This window comes from Ascidia mentula, chromosome 8, assembly GCF_947561715.1.
Source record: "Ascidia mentula chromosome 8, kaAscMent1.1, whole genome shotgun sequence".
In the NCBI taxonomy this organism is placed as follows: domain Eukaryota; kingdom Metazoa; phylum Chordata; class Ascidiacea; order Phlebobranchia; family Ascidiidae; genus Ascidia; species Ascidia mentula.
The window spans coordinates 2,606,085-2,628,770 of record NC_138573.1 but is presented as its reverse complement, the minus strand read 5'-3'; the positions used below and the strand labels follow the sequence as shown (position 1 = coordinate 2,628,770).

Below are 22,686 nucleotides of genomic sequence, written 5' to 3'. Positions count from 1 at the left end.
GTTTGAAACAGGAATATTCCGGCAATTTCCGGGTGAAACCGGACAATTTTGTTTTGGCCCAAATCCGAAAAAACGGAAAGGGGTTAGCCTTGGTGTTTTTTCGAAAATCGACCGAAAGTATCACGTCACCAATTCCGGTATAAACCGGTTTGGAGGTTCGAGGGGCTGCTGAAACCTGTTTGAAACCGGCACATTCTGATCAATTCCGCCTAAAACCGGATATTTTTGAATCGGTCACCGCATATTCGTTAAAAACAGTAAGGGGTTTTTCGGAAGATCTTTGGAGAGATGTTGGAGATAATCCACTGGTTTTGCGTGGCGTTCTAATTTGCATACTTTACCATTGTTACGAAACAAACAAGCAAAATCGCAGACTTGTTTCGAATGTTCGCGGTTTTATTACCGAGCCAAAGAAGACCAGTAAGTAAAGTTCGCACCAGGCATTGAAAGTAAACTTAAAGAAGGATGCTTGGGGAGGGAAGGGGGGAGGCGTAAAGCGGAGTTGGGGAAGTGAACAATAAACGGACCACGCGATAACAGCGATGTCAACCAGATAGAATTGAAACACAATCACCAAAAAAAGGAGCGTCCACTGTTACGGTGTCAACATAAACTGAAAAATGGAACGCAGATGGGAGATTTAAGAGTTTTAGAAGCAAGTCGAACCGCTGTCACGCGCGTTGTTATGTGGTTAAAAATTGAACGAAGAAATTCGAAGTCGCGTTCGCGTTTCGTATCAAAAGAAATGGGTATTTTCGTTGTTTCGTCGTTGAATAGATTCGTTCGACGACCAGATGCTTTTCAGACCAAGAGGGTCAGCCTGAAAATCAAATACTTGTTTTAGCGAAGGATTAGCGAACCTGTGCTTAACACGTCTAATGTGAAAATGATTAGATTTGGCATTTCTGTTTACCAAGTAAAATGTACTTTTAACATTGCAAATTTTTTTTATATGGAAACGGCGGAATGGATATGGGTATTTTATCATAAGATTTCGTAAATTTTACGAAATCACCAAAGATTGCATTGTAGCAACACGATACCTTCATACAACTACATACAAAACGCACCCCGGCTGTGTTACGATCCTCATCCATGGTCACCGCGTTGCTGACCGACCATATCTCGTGCGTGGTGCGGGCACCCGGCGAGTGGTTTCCCGCCGCTGGTGACCAAATTTTTTGGGCTGGAGCCATTACGTTCACTGTTGGTGTTGTCGGAGAACCCGGTGGTGGCGATGTAACGTTAAGAAGAGCCCCACTCTGGGCGACCCAAGGCGGGGACCACTGGACCGGGGACCCAACTGGAGATGGGTGAGTCACTATCCGCTGGGGTGCTTGTGGGTATAGACCTGAAACGTTTTCAAGGTTATTTGCTATTGTTCGGAAAGTTTATCAACTTTTATAAAGCCTTGTTTTGTTATTGCAATTATTTAGTGCATTAGTTTGTAGCAGTAAGGATTATTGTTAACGAATAAATTTGGCAAATGACAACGTCTTTATATGTGCAAAAAAAGCCATAATATTGCAAAGCTGCAGACAGGGTGTGTTTCGACCTGTAAGGTCTCATCAGTGCAGCTGTTGTGTGGCACTGTGCTAGCTTTCACACTAGCAGGCACACTAGTCTCCACTTTGTGGTACCTTTTGGCCAACGTCGATCTGCAGGGTACCCTATACTAGGTACCGAACAACAGAGACGACGAACCACTGTGGAGCGCACTATGGCCAAACGGTCTTTAAAAGACAACAGAAATTTTGACGAATTTAAAATAATAATGTCGCCTGGTAAAAACATCGCCTGTTTGTTTCATTGAAATAGAGAATTACCAAAACGTGGCAGATCCAGCTAGGCCGCAATGCTTGGGTTGGGAAGCCTATAAACCTAATGATATCCATACGATAGTTGTGATCGCCAAGTAAGGTTGCGCAGTGAGACGATCTTGCCAATCAGGCGATTCCACTAAACATTGCTGTGTTACCTTCAGTTATGTTGAAAGAATTCTGTCCGAAGTTGTTCCAAATCGGCATCCTGCGGTTGATTATTGGCTGCACCTGAGTAACGTGATTCGATTCCTGAGTTCCTGGATTCCAAACACAATCGATTAGCAACACAAAAAGGAATTTTTCGTGGGGTAATTGCGATTCGTTTGCCGAATCTGGATCCGATTAAGGACACCAAACCAACATTTTGCAAATCACATTACAGTTTTAAGATCAGTTCAATACTAAGTTGACACATACATATTTTGTATCAAAAAAACTGATTTTCCTTGAGATATTTGGCTGCCAATCTCACCTGGAGATGAAAATATGGAGAAGGTGGAGTCAGTCGGGCTGTGCGAGTTCGCAGAAACGTTTTGAGGTGATGGACGAGAGGTTACAGGCGTTCGTGGCTTCGGCGATGGCTCATTTGGGACGCTTTGGGCCTTGATAAGCTGCGGTTTGCTTCTCCTGGGGGGAATCTCCGAAGATGTGGCGCCGCTAGCGGTCATTATTGTGGTCGGTGTTGCCATAGCAACAAAGCCGTTTCTTTTTTCGTCGCTCGCAGGGCGTGGTTGAATCTACGCAAAATATGACAGTTTTGTAATACAGAATTACTGGCAAGCTTCACTGCGTTTTTCATCAGTTCAGGCAAGACCAATTAACACGTCACAATTGGCATTGTGATGAGTTTTGGTTCTGAAGTCAATTTTTAGTTCACCTTTTTCTTAGCTGGTCCCTTTGACCGGATTCTGCTTTCCGCTTTTTGGGCGTTATCGGCCAGAGCTTTCATGCGTTCGTCGGCGTCTGTTCAACAACAAATTATGTGAAAATGTTGCTAAATTTAACAATCTACTTGGTCTTTTATCCAATGGTACCTTTTCTGTTAAACGTGATCTTGGGGTCGTCCCAGTAAACCGGTTCGTCAGTACTGCTCGTATCATAGTAATGATGAACTGTGGACTTCGATTTCTGTTGTGAATAAGACACTTTAAAAACGTCATACGATAAATGCAACTCCCACATTGTAGTTGGTTGCAGTGATGGAATAATTATTTCCTGTAATTTCCTTTTATTTCGTTGGAACCAAGGATTTAAATTTGAAAGTCGTTTGCACCTTTACATGTTTACGTCATATAAAAAATAAATAATTGAAAAAAATGTTTACTTTAAGCGGTTTAGGCGGGGTCGGTTTCGTGTTCTTAACGGAGCTGGTGGATGTCGGTCGTGTGTGACGTCGACGCACGCTGCTCTCATTCGCTGTTGTGTACGACGGCGTGTCACTGCAGGAGCGCAAGCACAATTTCCGGTTACGCGCGTGTGCGGTTTTACACAAGCCAGGGTTGAGCCAAAAGTCGAACCTGCTGTTGACGATCGCGCTGCTCTCATCTGTTTTCTTGTTTTTGAGGGGCTTTCCCTGGGAGATAGCGGTTCGCACGGGTGAATCTTGTTTCCATGAATCGACGAGAAACGACGACTAGGAAATAAAAATATGTTGTAAACCTCGATGAGATAATTATCAGTTGTCAGTCGAAAAATTACAACGTGCTTTCGCCAAATGAAATTTTGCAACAGGGGTTTGTTGGACCAGTTTCTAAACTTTCCAAATTTTAACTGTTTTTTTTTATTATTTTTCCAGTAAGATACCAACAGGCCGTTTGCACTGATTTTTTCGTTGTACTTTAGTAATTATTTTGCAGTTAGAACGCGGTACGTTGCCATAAAAACCAACCTTGTCCTCGAAATCTTCGCTCGATTTTTCCGTCGTGGTTGATGACGTGTCGTCGTTTTCATTGGTCACCGCTTGGTGGCGTACTAGTTTCGTTTTGCGTCGTCGTTTTCCTGCAAACAAATTTCAACATTTACCAGTTATTGTTATGAACAGCAGTCGTTGCATCAACAGAAACGTGATTCAGGGAACAGGCAAATGCGGGGTTCAGAATCGGTAAGAACTTAATTCAAAGGTGTCTATATGTAGAACAGTAAGAAAATTAAACTTGGTAAACTGTCGCAAAGATTGCAGCAAAATAATGCCAGCCTAATTTACAGTGTTTTCTAGGGGGGTAAATTTAGTGGACGCTGATTGCTTTCCATTAAGAAACTTTATGACCTTGCACTCACCTTCGTTTTTATCGTTGGGTTTTATCTTTTCGCTCTCGCTTGGGGCGCTACTGAGACTTGAACCTCGGCTTCGCGAACTTCCAAAACTTGAGCTGCTCGACACGCGTTCCGGTGACTTCTTCACTCTTGCAGATGATTTCTTTTCGTATTGCAAATTTTCTGGCGGGGACCACGGAATGTCTTCGACCTCTACACTGTCCTTGCTTTCGAAATCGTTGGTAAAATTCTTGTTGGGTTTTGAATCTCTTCTTCCCTTCGCCTTGTTGCGCCCTCCAGTTCTATGACGTACTTTGGAGTTTGCGACTGTGTTGGCGACGTTTGAGACACTTAGATCCCGCAGAAGCTGTTCAGTAACCGCCGGGGCCGGCTTAATGTCCTTGAAGATATTTTCGGGATCTTCGTCGGATCCAGATTCCTTGTCGTGAACGTTCGGTGCGCTCCTCCGCCAAGTGCGCATAAGCTGAATGAGATCCAACGACAGCATCTTCTCGTAGGCGCCACGTAGTGGTGAAAACCAGCTGTTTGGCTTGGGTCGCGATGGAACGGATTTAAGACGTCTTGGACTGCAAAGGAACAAGTATTTTACTGCCTTTAAGATATTTGAATCGCTTATTTGAAGTAAGTAAAACCCATGCACATGCAACAGCTGGTCATATCGAAAACGAACAAAAAGTTATAATTGCTACACAGATATTAACATAAAAAGGCAGTCCTTTTTTGCACAAAAAACACATCTGAAGGCGACTAAACATCGCACCGACAGTCAAACCGAGTCAAGGGCCAACGTACTGAAAGAATCCTGTTTAAGACACAGAAGTTTTGTCTTAAACAGGGTGATAAAACTAAGTATCATTTCTGCCATGGTGGTATAAAAGATCACTGCAGTTGCCATGGACGGATCAATTTACTGCACGAGAATGGTGTGGCCTAAACATTACACGACTAGCGCGCAATCATTTCACGTTGTGATTTGCAGAGCATGAAGCACGAGGAAGCTTCTGCACGCTGTTGGTTGCACACCAGCTGGAAGGTCATCAGACGCAACAACAGCAAATAAAACATCGAACTTTTCAAATTTTGTCTGTCCTGGAATTTACAACTAACTTCCATTCTGGTGGTTTTGTGGTAATTGCATAAACTGCTTGTGTTTTTTAACGGTCAGTTGACTTTAGGATCAGGGTGGTAACATATAAATTATAACTCACCGAGATCGCCAAATTCAAAAACTTTAACACATATCACCACAATCTTTCGATTCAAGTAACACACACGCAGCAGCCAGTTTCACCAAGAAAGACCTATACCACCAGTCACTGAATACGTACACACCTTTTCGGTCGCTCAGTACCCTGCGCAGTGCTGATATAGTTGGTTGCGATATGCTGGAGGTTGAAGGGCTTGATTTTACCGCTAGGTGTCGCTTCTGAGCCCGTCCCATTACTCTGTGACGTAACAGTTTTGTCGAGTTCGTAGAGACGCACAAACGGCTCCCATATATTCATCGCCTGTTGGGTAGAAGCAAGTTTGGGTCATCGGCATTTACAGTACCAAATACACGTTCGTTTAATCTAGGCAATCGCTTTTAAGAAATTCAGCAGTTTTTTTAAGTTAAAATGTTAAAGGTTGTAAAATATTTTAACACCAGTATAACTTACTTCTAAGTACGATGCCAGCATGGTGCCAACGAAAAGCACCACCATCACCATTGTGACTACATAGTAAAGGTTTTTTTCCCACGTGGGGCGTGGCATGGCTTGCTGACATGCCGTCAGCATTCGGTGAGGCAAGGTCACGTTGAGGTTAAACGTCAACACGTTGCCTTGTTGCGTCACAATGCGGAGTGTGCGGTGCACTTGTGACGTTGTGAAGTCGGGCGTGAATCTAAAAATGCATTTTGTATGGATAGAAAGGTTCTGTTGATTACTTGCCATTCATGTTTGACCCCGGGTTATTCTTACACCGGCAATCTATTTATTTTAACTAGTGGTGAACCACTAAGCATTTTCACAGCGCTTTTTGAATAGATTGAACTATTTTTTTTCTAATTTCTTCAGCACTCGCCTGCTTTGATAAAAATAGCCCCGCGCTTAAAAAATGGCCTGCTGTTTATCATAGAGATCAAATGAAGGTCACCACCGAGATTTTGCATAACTGATTCTGGCCATGGTAGCGGACCACAAGCCGCCATAAAAACACATTTTAGGCCACTAATCAACAAAATTAGGAACTACTGCAGGCTACTCACGCTATGATGATGTCACGCGTTTCGTTGGGTTGCAGCAGATAGCGTTCACATTCCAGTACTCGGAATCCGTAACCTTCGCACGGGTAATTATCTACCATGGTGTACAACACCTGCAGGGGAAGTGGTCCCAGGTTTTTCGCCGTGAACGACTTGCGGACCGTGAACGTCGGAGACTCTTTCCTGTTTTCAGCTGCAAAGAAATGAACGTGCGGTTTCCAAATTCGAAGGTATTTGAAAGGTAAAGAAACAGATTTTGTCGGATTATGTGAGGAATTTGATTGATTTGGTAAAAAAACTTTTATTTGTGGGACGTTCCAAGCATTTACTTCATTTTAACAGGCTATACGCCGATGACGTAATCACTTACGTAAGCAATCGCGCAACAGACTTTCGGTGAGTTTGAATCTGAGCGACTCCCGGTTGTTGGAGAGTTTTCCTCCGAGCTTTAATTCTTCTTTTACTCCAACTCCTCTCACGAGGAGCGAATCGAGGACAGTCAAATTGTTGCTGCAAAAAGTAGAAAAAATACGTTGATAAATTTAAAGGAAAACCTCGCGAATATTTTGAAAACTTAAAGGAAAGTGGCGTGATTTAATAATGGGAAGGGGCAGTTTTACAGAAGACATGCAAGTTTTATCGTGGAATTTGTTATCGTTGAGTAATAAAACTAAAACTTTACGTTTAAAAACGTCAAATCACATTCCAAAACTTTTTAAACTTTACGGGACAAACAGCTTTTTATAAAACGTTTTTATCCGAATACAGGAAGAATTACAAACGGGTTGCTCACCGAATTAAAATCACAGTGGTGACCCGAGTGGCGTTCTCTGGCGAGAATATGATTTCGATGTTTTGTCGTTGGCCAGGATTAAGAAACATGTTGATGCAAGATCTGTTCGCTTTGCCGTTAAGTTTGTAATCCAGCCACGTCATTTGTGATAAACCATCTTGCGAGGACTGCAAACACGAAATACATGAACATGTCATGTACGAAAAGGCCAATTTGCTGCACTGTTGCAGAGAAAATGTCAATATAAACGTACTTTTGCCATTAGGATTGTCATTGATTAAGAAACAACAACGCTTAAGTGGCGTAGATTGACTTAAACATTATAAATGATTTGGTCACAGTTCCAGTCTTTAACTTCTGAACGCGGAAAAGAAAATTTTAATCTCAAATCTTGCATGGATTTAATATAAACGCACGTCTGCTTACAGTGTTTGGTGGCAAGGAAATAGTGAAGACGTTTCTGTTCTTGATGGTGAAATCTTCGGTTTCAAAAAGATGTATTAAGTTTAAAGCGTTTAAGACCGCCTTGGCGTTCGGGTATAATGCCACAGGCAGAATTTGAAGTATTACTGGTGCGTCTGAAGGGTTGAAAAGGACAATTTCGCGCGCCTGAAATGCAAAAACAAAATCGTTGAATAAGCGACGTTATATATAGTAGTAACTGTCAACTTAAAGCGGGGGTCAACGACAGAGTAGAGAAACGTTTATAAATTTTAGACAATTGAATTTTCGGCGTGACAAAAACAATGGTCCGAATATATCATGGTCATGTTTCACTTTCAATAATTTATCAACAATTAGAATATAGTTAAAACGAAATAACACTGCATATTGCCAGGAAGGATGATTGTAGGGTTGGGGAAAACAAAATAATAGCAGTTTATGGAAATACAATTTAACATTTATTTTATGAAGTTGCATGGATTATGTACGCCACCGTATAGGGTTATACACGTGATAATAAGGACGTCATACCGTCTTTTTGCCAACGTGGGTAAGTGGGAACGTGTATATTTCTTTCTCCTCATCCGTTTCGATCAAAGACGGCCAGTAGAGGGAGCCTTGCACAGAAAAATCGAACTCCCGCATGAGGCTGGTGCTCAGTCGGAAGGTGGTCGTGACCCTGCGGATAAATTCCGAACGTTAAGGCTGGTTGTGCAGTGGAGGAAATTTTGTTTAAAATTAGGCGCAAGAAATGGTCGCACAAAGATCTCGAACAAAAACAAGCAAAGAAAGAACGCTTTGGTTTTACGAAAAGCGTTTTAAAGGCAAACTGTTACAGGTCAATATTGTTCAAGTCGCGCAAAAGTAAGTTTATTTCGACAAAACTGGACATATTTCATTTAAAATTTGTCCCGTGAATTCTCAAGATCACAAAATAAAACCAAGATTAACTTGGTTCACATCGAAAAAAGTGCAGTTCAAAGCAAAAGATGCATTCGCGTAAAGCGTGGAAATGCTGTATGCAAAACAAGGAGTAAAGCACGACCAAGCGAAGGAAGAAAAAAAAACGCACAACATTCGACACAAATGTTCCTATACTCACAACGGTTCATAACAAACACCACGCATCCACCACCTACATTAACCACAGAGACAAAAAAATCCTGTTAAACTCGAGCGTCTATCGGTAACCTTTCAAGGCGCACGGCTTTTTTTTCAAAAGAGAAAAACCACGGGCATATATCCTATAGGCGTTAATTCAGCGCAAGTTTCGGCGAAAATTGTTGTGAACTTATTACAGGATGGAAACAAAACACCTGACAATACATACCGCCACGATCGTGCGGATTGCCCTGGGCAATGTGGTGTTTGTAGGCAAATTTAAACCTTTAATCCTGACGAGGGTTGTTTTCATGCAACGTTTGTATCGAAAGATAAATGTCAAAGCTATAGTCAAGTCTACCCCAGGTCCACAACCGAAACTACTGACGACTGCTAAATATGTGTTAATCTATATATTTATGGGTACCTTGTTGGTTTGACACAGGGTGAAGAGACTGATTTTAATTTTTAAATCACATTTTCGGACTTCATCGGGTGTAAATAAATATATCCACACATATATATACTTATCACACCATTCTAACATAGTTGGTTAAAATTTATTCGCAAAAATATTTTTTGAGTCGTTGTCTGTCAAGAAAAAAACGAATAAAGTATCCAAGTCAACACCTAACGTTACCAAACATAGTCATTATTCTCTTTTTGCATCTTGTTTAGATAAAATTACGAATAAATGTTGAAAAAACTAAAACAAAATCACGGCTGTGAGTAGGATAGTTCAACTTGTGAAGTGTAGCGTAATATTCAACTTTTCAGCAAATCGTAATCGGAGCGATATTTGGCGGTACACCACGAACTTTAACTTGACCTTTATAAGCTAATAAACCGCACCAAAATACGCGACATTCGCGCAATAAACACAGTCAGTTGTGGAATAACACATAGGGGTGCGGAAATCCAGCACACATCTGAGTACCAGCACCCACTACAACCCTAACACTGATAAAAACATATCTTGCTGATTTGCTATTTGTGGCAGGAAGTAAGCCAGGCCAAACAGGTTTTAAACAATTACATCCCCTACTTTTATAACAACCTATATGGGTTTCACAATAATGGCCATGTTTACAGATAATAAGGTAAGGTGGTAATTTGGGGAGTTGGCAATGAAATGCAAATTGAAAAGGGTCGCCACACGAACTGTGACTACTTACAGATCCATCAAGCAAATACACACAATGCTGTTTCAGTCACAAACAATATTTGCGTATGGTGTCTAACATTACTTATAATTAGCAGAAAACTAGCGCCAATGCGATCTTTTTATAATTAAATTTTGTGAGTAATTTTGGATTTCTGACAAGTAAGGACAGAGACCCGTCGGTCACCACTAAGCAGAACAGCCTGTAATCTTTATTATCAGTATTCGTGCGTTATAAAAAAAAGGAAGTTTTTACTGGTTGGTGCAGTTTGGTTTGAAAAACACTTACCTCGTTGCATTGTTATTCTCAATGGCGCTCCACCTTTCAAGCAACGTCTTGTACATCCGCGCATCGACGTCCGGCGCCTCCTTGCCCAGGCTGAGCGTGGTCAGCCAATGGTGTCCGACTACGTGTAACAGAGGTGCATTGTGGGTAGGTGCCTTTGCGCTTCCGGTTTTGCATTATGACGCGTTCATATAAAAACGTAAACAATCGGCTTGGCGCGGGTGGCTTGTTGTGATAGTAGCCCTCCTACGCTAGAATACTCAAGAGTTCATGACAAATGGACTGAATGGTCGTTGGTATGAATAATACTCGTCATACATGCAATCGACGTTTATAATTAGGCGTATGGACTATTGTTTCATGAAAAGATTTAGTGACAAGGTCTCTATCATTATGTCCAATTTCTCCACTTTTTCAGACACTTCCTGCATGTACGCTAGAAACGTACCTGTGGTGGACGTGGGCAACCCAACATAACAACGATCCGGTTTGCAATCCTGCCTCGGGTCGAAATACAGTTTTCCGATCTTGGTCTCTTTGTTCGGTTCCAACTCCTGTCCGACGTTCTTCAGCTTCCTGTGACGTCATAATAGCCATTGTCAAGGGGGGAGTTAGGAAAAAGGACGCGTTCGCAATTTTTTTTTATCACTAACCCGCACTTGAAAAACATAGCTGTCGCATCGGATTCCACGCATTCGTTCCGGGACCGCATCGCGCTTTTCGACGACTTTCGGTTTATTAATAGGTAAATCGCGCCACGACCAATAAGCCGATTAAAACTACTCAAGGTTTAACCTTAAACGCGGGTAAATGAAGAAGAGAAAGGGAACGTAACCAGACAATCAAAAATACTAACAAGCAATGTTTTCTTAGGTATTTGACTTTAGTTAAAGAAATTTTGAATGGCCAAACTATCACATCTAACATGCACAAATAAGCACAGAGGCAGAGCAACACGGCGGTATATCTCTCAAAAACATCTAGACAACGCAAAAAAACACGGCGTAACATTTCCGTTATGTCGTCACAAATGCATGGCGCCGGGTGTCGAACCAAACAACAACAGCATCATCATACCTGTAGTGAAAACGTTTGTCGTTGGTGACGAGCGAATCGATTTTGGCGTTTTGCGAAAAGGAACTGGTGACAGTGAGGACTTGATGGACAACCATACCCTGTCATTATAAAGGCACGATTTGAGTTATTATTGCAGAGCACTAATAACGTGCCGACGGGCGGTTCGTCGGTGCATAATTTTCTTGCTAAATGATATCGAAGCAGATTTAATGTGCGCTATTTTTACATCAGGATCAATTGTTGGCAATACAACCTGCGTATAACCAAATTAACCTAATATTTATGCTACATTGGTGAGGTTGCTTACTATCTAGAAATGAAAAAAACAACAACTAGAAGCACGTCTTGCATCTTACATTGTTGGAGCTAAACCATGTCAAACACAAGGACGCCATGGAGCTTTAAAATGCGTCAAAATAAGAGCACCCAGTAAAAATATAATATAAAGATTTTAGTTAGGAATAAAGACAAGAGTATTTTCCATGACATGGACATTTAAAATAAGGATAAATTCAGGAAATTATGAATGTTTGACATCCCTGGGTAAGCACAACATCCAAATATGCATATTACAAATATTACGGTGCAATGTGTGGCATTATTACACTTTTCACCCAACACACTAGAGCACACAGTGCAAATACCACATATCGATATTTGGTCAGTGCTTTCCTAACAGTGCGAAATAATCAATACGTTTCAAAATCCAGCTAACGACGCGGCAATGGGTTCTATTGCCAAGACCTTTCGCTTGCAAACACCGCGCTATTTAGACGTTTAAGTAATAAAAGCTGGTTGTGTTCACTTACAGGGAAGGAAGGGGTGAACTTGATTTTGTTCGGTTTGATCGTCAACGAACCGACCGCCACCTTTGCTTTAACGGAGATTTTCAGCACCTTGAGTGGAAGAAAATACAGAGCCTTAATTGAACGTAATTAGCATGGTAGCCAAACGGTTGACTGCGACTTGACAGTCACTACAAAGTGGAAGTCTTGTTGGATATTTGGCTGGCTATTAAATTCTATCGACTATCGGTGACCGTTTAAGACGACAGCATGGATTTTCATTCATAAGAGGTAAAGCGGGGGGGAGAAATCTTTAAAGCTACACAAGATCATTGCAAGTCACCAAAGTTAAACAGATGAGACCTAAAGTTTGAAACAGCGGCCATGTCCGCCAAAAAAACATTATTATCTCTTTTGCTAATATATAGAGATGTTAAGTTTGGTTGCATTTGTTTAAACACTAAGATCAGTTTTCAACTCGACAGAACTATAAGTAGTGAGGCACGTGGAGCTTGTCTAACTGCCGCCGGTTTTTCGCTTTCATTGGCAGAAAACACTGACGAACGAGCTTGGAAAGCTGTAAACCTTTTACCTACAATTTTACATTTATTTGATTTAGTCGGTAAACAACACTATCAAATTGTCGTTCCTGCTGTCGAGTGAAATCGATTTTAATCGGCGACACCACGTTTACAGTCCCACTGTTCGACAGGAGCGCTCGAAACTCGTGTCTTATGTAAGCTTCTGTCAATGCCTTGTTTACGATAGGTTGGACTGCCAGGATGAACTATGGCAAGTTGACACCAATTTGTCACAAAAAAACGTTACCTTTCAAAACTTTTCGCATGCTTCATACAGAGCATAAACTCGGACGACTATTTCAAAACATTTGTCAGGTTTTTACCGATCGTAATCAACGGCCCACCGAGCTTTAATTTGATAGAAATGCTGATGTGATCAATATACTGCTCAAAAAAAAGTCTTACCTCAAAATGTGTGTAGATGTTAAGTGTACCGTTGAGGGAGGCTTCATCTTGCGGTGCCGCTATCGTCACTTGAAAAGTAATGCGCGAATTGGGCGGGAGAACGATCTGTAGTTGTAACAATAACACATGTTGCGGGGATGTTTACGTTAAAATCCAACAACAACAATAACATGTTGACGTTCAGACCAAGACAATAACAGTAGAAGAATTGTCACAGTCAATAATAATTGCATTATCAGGCTGCTTTTCGCACGGTGTTAAGGTTAGAAACCACACATTTATAGAGTGCGGTGAATACATTGTTCCGTTTTAGCACCTGTTACGTGATGAAATTATTTATTTATGTGTAGTCCTGACGATGCAGAGTTTGGGAAACATGTTTCTGCTTGTTGTGTTTGTTTAATAGGGATAACGCTATCTGAGACCGCTTTGGCGAAACAACAAACATATGATACTATATGTTAAACCAAGGCTTCGCACCTTATATTTGAGTAATTCAAATGGATCTGACACAAGGATACGGCTACATTTTGATCTTTGATTCACAACGATAAAAACGCGTTTAGTGTTGATTTCAAAATTAATGCGCAAATTTCTTACCAAGCAAAATACACTTACATTACCATAAGCGCATAATCTGCTTAAGCTGCCTGTAATATTTTAGTAATAATCAAGTAACTGAGGTAAAGAAAAAAAAACAGCATCAAGTCGACTTTCAACGGAAATGCAGTTGGCGTTTCAACGTAGAGGGCGATCAAACAATAGCAAGGAAACAGTTCATCCCATGATGGGATTGAATTTTACGACCGGAGTTCTTACTGGAATATGAGTCAGCCGACCACCCCGATGACGAACCGTTTAAACCACATAAGTGTGTAAACAAGATCTTCATGCGCGCGGCAAAACAACATTGTAGTCGATTACGACGCCATCGAAAACATATTATTGTTACTCCGGTCAACCGTGAGTGGTTTGACATGTTAATGTCTAAATATAGTCGGTTTTAATCAAGTATTTGAAGACTTACGTTTCGAAACGGGGAATTCACCGTAGGTTCTGTGTCTTCTCCATTCCGTGTAACCGATAACACATTGACTGATACACCCGGCACAGTACAGTTGCAATCTACCAGCGATATCTGCAAATACCGCATTATGATATTGAAGCCTTTTGCAGGAAAATGCGGGTAAAGATACGTTTACTTTAGAGATATGACCTTTTATTGGTCTTTTTGGTAAAGGGCGGGGGCCCCATTGGGTGAAATGCGCCAAGTACCTGCCCTGACCAAATACAAATCAGAGGATTTCGCATATATGAAAGAAAAAGTTGCTGTGGCTAATCAAAGACTGTCGCAGTCAAATTGAGGTAGATTACTGTTCCAGCTACACGAAACGGATTAGACAGTAATAAGCCAGCTTACCGACAACGGGTTATGGTTGTACACCTCCAGATGCATTTGTCGTTGATCTGACGTACCCATTGTACCGAAATTTATTTCCTGTATGTTGTCCTCTTCCACTTGGTACTGCGTCACAATAAACACGATAGTTTAGGCCCGTTTTTTAGTGTTTTTTTTTTCAATGCAAATGTTTTTATTGCCGAAACAATCAAATAGTTCTGAAAACACAAAGCATTCACTTTTTAAAAATAGCCCGTGTAACGTCACAATACAAACAAAACATATGCCGCATATCACAGAATCTAACAAAAACTAATTAACATTGCAAGTTGCGGTTAACAGTTATTCAGCTAAGCATGCTACATATATTGTAACAACATGAAACAGTAAATTCTAACCTTTAGGAAACCGGTGAATGCCTGCAGCGGCAGAGAAAATGTGGAAGCGTTGGTGTGTAGGACCATTTGATGGATCATAGTTATCTGTTGTCCCAGTGACTGTATGGCTGTGGGATTGCATTCCAGTGTAAAACACGTCACTGTTTCTTGTGTTGGAATGAGAATCGGCTCGGTAAAGTTGTCGATCTGCAAGGGTAAAGATTTTCTTGTTACATGAATTGAAATAAAACGTGCAATGAGAAGCTGGATCTGTGTTGACAGGCTAGGTAGTATACCTTTTGCAAATGTCTTGCGCTTAAAGGAAAAATAACAATCGAAGCGCAATACATTAAATTAGGTGCGAATTTTGACACAGGCCTTGTAGTTGTGTACTACTTGTTTAAACAGCATGTGGTGACGGCTAACTTAAATCGCAGGGAATTTTGCACTTATCTAATACAATTTATACACTTATCTATATATGCGATCAACTTGAAATTATCTTTAGCAAGATTCAGTTTCAACTTTGTCTACAAAAAAACTTTTTTTAAAAACTTAACATACTGAATGGACAAATCTACAGCGGGGTTGCTCCCAATGAAAGGTCAACCACAAACTACAACACACAGTAGAAACCCAAAAAATAACCCAACTACTTCAGCGCAGGGTTAATGATTGTTAAGCGGGAAACAAACAGAAAGGATAAAGCCGACACACACACGAATACCTTATAAAACGAAGCAGCCTCGTCCGGAATCACAAGTTTGTGTAAAATGACAGGGAAGGAAAAAGTGTTGGTGAGCGACACCGCCCTTCGTAGCGCTCCTTGTGGCTTGGAAGATGGGATGTGAAAGAACGTGTCCGTTTCGTTGTACCCCAGAGTTCTGCGCATGCATTTCACACGTTATGAAACGTGGCAAAGTTAGGATATCCATGACAGTTCGTTTAGGTTGATATGTTGTGTATTACATAACAGTGAGGTATGTATCATGTTATTAAAATGTTTAACATGAATCAAATACACACAATTATGTGTTCATAAACAAGTTACTGTGCATTTCGAAGTGAAAGATATAATTGACGATAAAGAACTGTATATTCCTGGTTGCACAAATCACAAATAACTTTCAAGTTAAATTCGTTGCAGTGCATTAATAAAATGTGGGTCATTTTGACTTTGTTTGCAAACCCTGTTAAAGTTATATGTGTTGATGTGTAACAGTCCATCGAACAGCATAAAGCAGTTCCTTTTACAGTTGAAAACTATCAAAGTGGACCAATGTTTATGGACAAACAACTTCGCTAATGGCCAAATTAAACATGGGTTCGACCAAGTTAAACAAGGCAGAATGGATGGTGGCATCAAGCCACACACTACTTTCTCACGTTTTTAGGTTCACACCATAAGTGGCTCACCCATTTAATATGTTTGCGCTGTATGGAATCAAAACTTTAGCATAAATCTTCTCTTTTGCTCTGATAACTATTTTACCACTCCATTGATCTTCGTCTTTCACTCGTCGAACTGCAAAAAGGGTAAATAATGTTTGCTTTTGTTTAAATTCCACACAAGACACAAACTTTGGTACCAAAAAACAACTGCAGCTTAAAGAACTCATATTATTAACTCCACTGCTTATATATATACACATAAAAACGTTATTATTGTAAAAGATTGCACAAGTGATACTGATATTGGCTGTAAAGTTTTATCGCAATAAAGATTTCTTAACACACATTTAAAGGTCTAGTATTTTACTCCAGGTATTTTTGCACAAAGCACCGTTTATTTACTTGTCAATCACAAGCAATGGAAGTTAGAATTAATTAAAATAATGCAACAACCACATTGATGAGAATATAAAACAAACGAACTTGTTTTAAAAGACCTGCTTTAGTCATTACATCAACAGGAGACATTATGCAAGATTAGGTAACATGGTTACGTGGCTAGTTCCCTGCTAATTCCATTAAATTTCCTATAGTATGAAACAGTCTGGATTTTTCACAAAATGTAAATTTAAACTGAATTCTGAATGCTAAAAGGGTAAAATTTGGAAAAAATGCACAACAGGGTACTATTATGTGTAGGTGTTGCTGCCAGGAATATTTTATTTTAATAATCTGTCCTTCTGGCTGTTGAACTGAAAGCAATGTGTAAATGCAAAAATACTTTTTCTGTTTTGTTCTTTGTACTGGACAGTACATTACATTACATTGTCAATAGCTTAAATGTAATGCTGGACAGTTTCTAAATTCTAAATATGATCATCAATAATAGCTTACCATCAAAAGATACATTGGCCACCCTGGTGTACACGGCTTCTGATGGCTTTAACTTTACTGGTTTGAAGTCTATTTGTATTGCTGAGTTCTCAGGCTGGGCTTGTATTGATGATATTTGAACTTCTTTCTTGCCCGAATTCAACAGAAACAGGTTGAGAGTCTTTGGTTCATCTTAACAAAGAAAAACAAATCAATATTTAAAAGAAAAAAAGAGAATAAATGTGTTTGTGATCTGTAAAATGCAAATTGAAATAACACAACTACTTCAGCGCAGGGTTAATGATTGTTAAGCGGGAAACAAACAGAAGCGAAGGATAAAGCGACCATTTTTTGTGTGAACATGAAGAGACCATTTTTTGTGGTATATAATCTCAGTCTAAAATGTATGTTCAACTGAAAAATAAACTTCAAAAAACAAACAATTTTACCCACTTTTATAAGTAATTTTTTTAACAAAAGCAGACTCAAATGCAATACTAGTATGCTGGAAGGACATGCACTGGTTTAATGGCAAAGTCAGTTAGAGTGTATATTGACAACATATATGACAAAAGGATGTCGGAGGATAGAAGTTTTTCAACTTCACTGACCTTTAGTTCGCAGAGTACCGAAATCCAGCAGATCTAGGGATGAGTAAATTCCAGGCGCTAAAGGTAATAACAAGTACTTAGAACCAACCTAATGCTAACATGATTAACATACACATTAGATTGTATGTGCTTTAGCATAAAGAGGCCCGAGCAGGTCCTACTTTATTGTTTTCCAAACAAAGCTAGAGTGTTGACAGAGGGTTAAAATCAATGTGGAAATTAATTAAGACTGTTTTTGTGGGGCTGTAATACTGGAATTTGTCATTTTTTAATTCAATAGAGATTGTGCACATTTGGCACATTAAAATTTGGAGTGTTGGATATTAAGAATGCCAATCATTGATGGTTGTCTCTTAAAGAGCACTACATACACTCAGAGAGATGCACTCAATTCATTTTGATCACAAGCTCTTGTGTGTTCAGGCAAATACCCACTTACAAGCAAATTACCAATTGTCTTTTAAACACCAAGGTCTTTAAAAGGAATACTTCAACCTTTATGAAGCGTTTTTTAATTTTACTATGGTGAAGACGTATCAAAGAAACAAAAGCACAAAAATAAAACAATCTTATGCTTTTAGAAAAGTATCAAGTCAGTCTTTGTGCAAACTTGGTACAAAAAATGTCTGTGCAAAGAACTTTCAAGCACAAACATGAAAACCATATGCTGTTACATTAGGAAGTAGTGTTTCACAACTTACTTGATGAAACTTCAACTTCCACAGGGAGGATTAAGTACTGTGTGGTGTCTGTGTTGTTGGTTTTAATCCTTATGTACGCTGTGTGATTGTCAGCCACACGACCTAGGAAACTTGCCCTCATCAAAGGTTTCGTTTCATAAGGAGGAATTTCCTGGTGAACAAAATGATTCATACGCTATTATTAAAAGCAAACTCTTAGTCACATTTATGTATCAATAACAGGAAAAGTAACTGGTAAAATAGCTGAAAATGGCCACAAACTTTAATAAAGCTACCATAACAAACGAAAGCCCACATGGCAAGCCATAGTAAACAAGTGTATAGGATTTCCAACCCTATGACTTTGAGTAAGGACACCCAGTGCACAATTGAGCAAAGCAGTCGTCAGGCACATTTACACACAAAATCTCCTGAACACTGCAAGCTACAAAGCTAATTGTTAATTGCAATTGTACAAAAGGGTGCACAGGGTTTTAAGTTGAATGCACAAGGAATGCAACATACCCATGCCTTCTTCTCAGTCTCATAATGACCGGTGGGTAACTGTAAGTGCAGGTACCCGCTTGACGTATATATTTCGGTTACCTGGCAAACAAAAATGTTTGTGCAAAGATTTGTGATGTTTTAAGTGCAGTTACTATGAAAAGGCTTTATACCACAACTGTTGAAATATTGATAACAAATAGTATTCAGTAAACTAGATTTGGTATTGAATTATTTCCAACATACACCTACCTGCAAAGGTGTCCCAGTGGGGTTGTGCATACTGATTAATGGTGAAAATGTGCTGTTTAATGAGACCTTGGCATTTAGGTAAGGTCGTAGTCGGTATGGGTTTGCATTACCCACACCAAAAACCTAAATGATGTGCAAGGATTAAAGTACATGCTTTACTCTAACCACAGGTAAGGACAAAAGTTGTAGCATTGATAAAAACATGCATTATGCGTTGCTTCCAAATGCACACCTAATTGTAATTTAGAATACCCAATTATGCTTTGCAAAATCTGTTAGTAAACATCTCCTGTTGTTTTATGCATGAGTTTGAGCAAATGCATTTTTCTCCACTGATGTGGTTTCACAAAGTAAGGTTTTATCGTACCTAATGGGTTTAAACAGTTTCAGGATATAACAATAAGGGCTTCATTAACTAGGTACAACAACAATAGTGCTTGGTAACACGATACTGTGTGAAGCAGTTTTAATAAGCTCTGACCAATTGTTTGCCTCAGGAATTCGGTTTTGTTACACCGAAAATAGGCCTTGTGCCAACTTAAAAGAAAAACAAGTCACTTACTTGATATGAAAATGTGCCTATCGCTGTGTTTATAAATAATGTGTTTTCAACATTCCCAATTACACGCGCTAGGAACACAACTTCAAATGATGTGTTGGCTTTTGCATATACAATCTGCACAGAGTGTAACATGTAAACAAATAAAACTTGTTCCTTCAATTTGATGGCCAATATCTTTTACATAAATGTACCTTTTCGTCAAAAAACGAAGAGTGAAAATGTGAAGTTCGCGCAGAAATTGAAATAAGCTCGAGTAGTTTGGTTTCGCTCGGGTTGCAAATGTACACCAGTCTCGTTACTGGTATTCCCACTGGTCTGAAAAAAATGCAGTAACACTATGCAACAAGCTCAAGTTCAGCTACTTTAGGAACTTGCAAGTTTGTGCTGTTGTTTGTAAACAATCAACTCATTAGCAAACGCCTGCTTTTTTTCTCAGAAATGCGAAAGCATTTCAGCAGGGAGGCAAAGTTTTTAGTAATCACTCATTGGCTGGTTAAAATTTTTCCAGTCATATGTTAAACTAACTATAAGGATGCCGACAATTCATCAAATGCCAATTTATCAATTACAAATTTAAAACAATATGTTCGATTCGGGTCTTGTCGAACAAGCACTTACTGCGATCCAAAATCAAGGTAGGGTGGATCGAATTGTATTCGATTGTGTGATGATAAAAAAGGTCTGAAAAATATATTTTCATTTATATCTGTTGATGCAAGTAACATACAGCACAAGCACTTACATTTCACCAAAGTTCTCTGGATCAATACTTTGTGACTGAAAAGAAAGATTAAAGAATAAACCAAAGATACTGCATGTATACTATACACAAATTGAATTCTTAAAAACGCTGCACACACAACAAATAATAAAACATGACATGACATATGGTTTTCCTGTTAAAGTGTGTTTAGTAATCATAGCTGGTAAACAAACAACTGGTAATATTTACCAGACAATATGCACACATAGCACCAGCAATATACATCACATTTGTCCAAATAAGTTGATTTTAAACAAGCAGTTACCAGTTATAAAACAATGAAGCTAAGTTGGTACCTGTCTTGCGAACATCGCTGGATCTTGACTGGCTTCATGGCCTTGTACATTTGAGTTCAAATACCCTAAAACACAAATTGTCAATATATACAGAAAGTATAATATCAACAAAAACAGTCCTTGTATTGCGTCGTTATAGTCTGCTTTATATGTGCTATTACTGTTAAGCTTTAAATTGCTTTTGGACTTATACAGTACAATTGTAAAGAAAATATGTACAGTAGTTCATATAAAAAAACCATGAATAGATTGGAACAAGCACCATCAAAATACATGACATAGTTTGTCTGACAAATTATTGCCGATCTTTAATATTCAAAATAGCTTGTTTTGTGTGATTTATACGCATTGATCATACTGCAGTCAAGTTTGGTCACAGCTGTTTGTTGCATTACCTATGATGTAAGGCAAATACAAATGCAGATGACACTCTAGACAGTAACATGTAGTAGGGCAACTGCTTTAAATCACAGCACAAACACATGGGATAACACGCCCATTAAAACTAACAGCTGAAGCGCTGGGAAACCAACCCCAAGGTACTGAAATGAAAACCACAAAAATAAAGTTGCCCAGGGTGTACCAGGAGACAACTAACTTACATCAGCTGACCGAGGTTTGAAATTGGACAGAGTAGGTAAACTTCAATAATTTTTACAAAATTTAGTATGGTATCTGAATAAAGTCAATGGTAAGAATTTGGTACATGTGGCTAAGATAATATCCATATAAAGTATCACAATAAAAAATGCAGGGCACATGTTAGAATTACATTTTAGCTGCATAAACCTTACATAAAGCAGTAATACGAAAAACATTAATTTCAAAACTTAGTTCCAATTAACCTGACAATTAGACCACAATTAAAATTATTAATTACAATTTTAAATTGGTTTTCTGGTGCTTCGACTTATGCCATAAAAAGGGTAATAAAAGGGGGCATTAATAGGAGACTAAATAAAATAATTAATTAAAATAATACAAACTACAACACCTTTGACATTTTAGCAAGTGTGCTTTATGAATACTTGACAATTAAACACTAATCAAAAGATGCAACAGAAGATGTTATTGTGTTAAATTTGACGTGATTAAGGCAACTGTTTTTATGCTATACACAAACCCTTCCAAAATAAAATATCTTGTAGGATTTAATACATTGTTTGTTAAAGAATTTACAAAGGTGGGACAATAGCAGGTTTGTGAAATGAAAATGCTCAAAAAAATGTTTTACTATGGACCCTCAGTGTTATTTGCTGGGGGTTTTATATTTTATTTAGTTGCAAGATTAATTATTTACCATTTATGCCCTCGAGCTATAACGGAACACTTATGCAACACAAAGCAAATATTTTAATTTTCATTGAGTTTTGCATATTTATATCTTATCATTAGCCATTGTTATCTGTTTTTCTGGAAAATGAGGTAAGCAAGTACTGGACAACTCACTTCCTTGTTATTATTTAATAAGTTTAGCTTTTTCTGCTTAATCCTAAGCATAGGAAAGAGTTGTACAGTGGTACTGTAAAAAAAAACATACTATTAGACATGGGTGTATGACTGTTCTTACATTCGTCGAATTGAGTTATTATGTATACACGTCTGTGGGACATATACACAACCTGCAATTGCTTGTAATCAAGCGTGCAGTTCTTTGTTATTGGATCAAAACAGTGTTTTGGAGCAGGCCCAAACTGTGTTTTGTTTTAAGTGTTGTTTAACATCTGAATAAAGGCAGTCACGATAATGGACGTTCACCAAACGAAAACACGTATAGCATCACTAGCATATTACCTTGAGCGGCTATGTTGGAAACGTTCTGGCAAAACGCGACGAACTGCAGTACAGTCACAACACAGCGGCAGTATCTTGCTTTGTAATCTTGTTTAGCTTGCTCTTTTCTTGACTTGGCGGTAGCCATGCTTATACAATCGTCTGAAATAACCGTTATATCTCTTCTTGGGCCGCGCTAAAATCGACTCAGCTGCAGCGGCCAGCCTT

General features: G+C 39.2%; 1 protein-coding gene across 1 annotated transcript; it reads right to left on the bottom strand.

Annotated features, from left to right (window-relative positions):
* Nucleotides 1-384: 384 nt before the first annotated feature.
* LOC145912758 (transmembrane protein 131-like) lies at nt 385-22,686 on the bottom strand. Its single transcript, XM_083000342.1, has 38 exons — nt 22,480-22,686; nt 20,686-20,750; nt 20,369-20,403; nt 20,245-20,307; nt 19,818-19,941; nt 19,627-19,740; nt 19,065-19,187; nt 18,834-18,914; nt 18,330-18,480; nt 17,629-17,685; nt 17,039-17,209; nt 16,169-16,277; nt 15,480-15,636; nt 14,774-14,959; nt 14,397-14,501; nt 14,004-14,114; nt 12,977-13,081; nt 12,015-12,101; nt 11,206-11,303; nt 10,577-10,704; nt 10,132-10,249; nt 8,111-8,258; nt 7,562-7,744; nt 7,136-7,302; nt 6,713-6,852; nt 6,346-6,535; nt 5,756-5,981; nt 5,430-5,605; nt 4,101-4,663; nt 3,712-3,821; nt 3,341-3,456; nt 3,148-3,262; nt 2,858-2,951; nt 2,701-2,786; nt 2,296-2,560; nt 1,979-2,080; nt 1,071-1,351; nt 385-820 (listed from the first exon to the last, which is right to left on the bottom strand). The coding sequence occupies exons 1-38, from the start codon at nt 22,604-22,606 to the stop codon at nt 737-739; spliced, it is 5,361 nt and encodes a 1,786-aa protein (XP_082856468.1). The 5' UTR covers nt 22,607-22,686; the 3' UTR covers nt 385-736.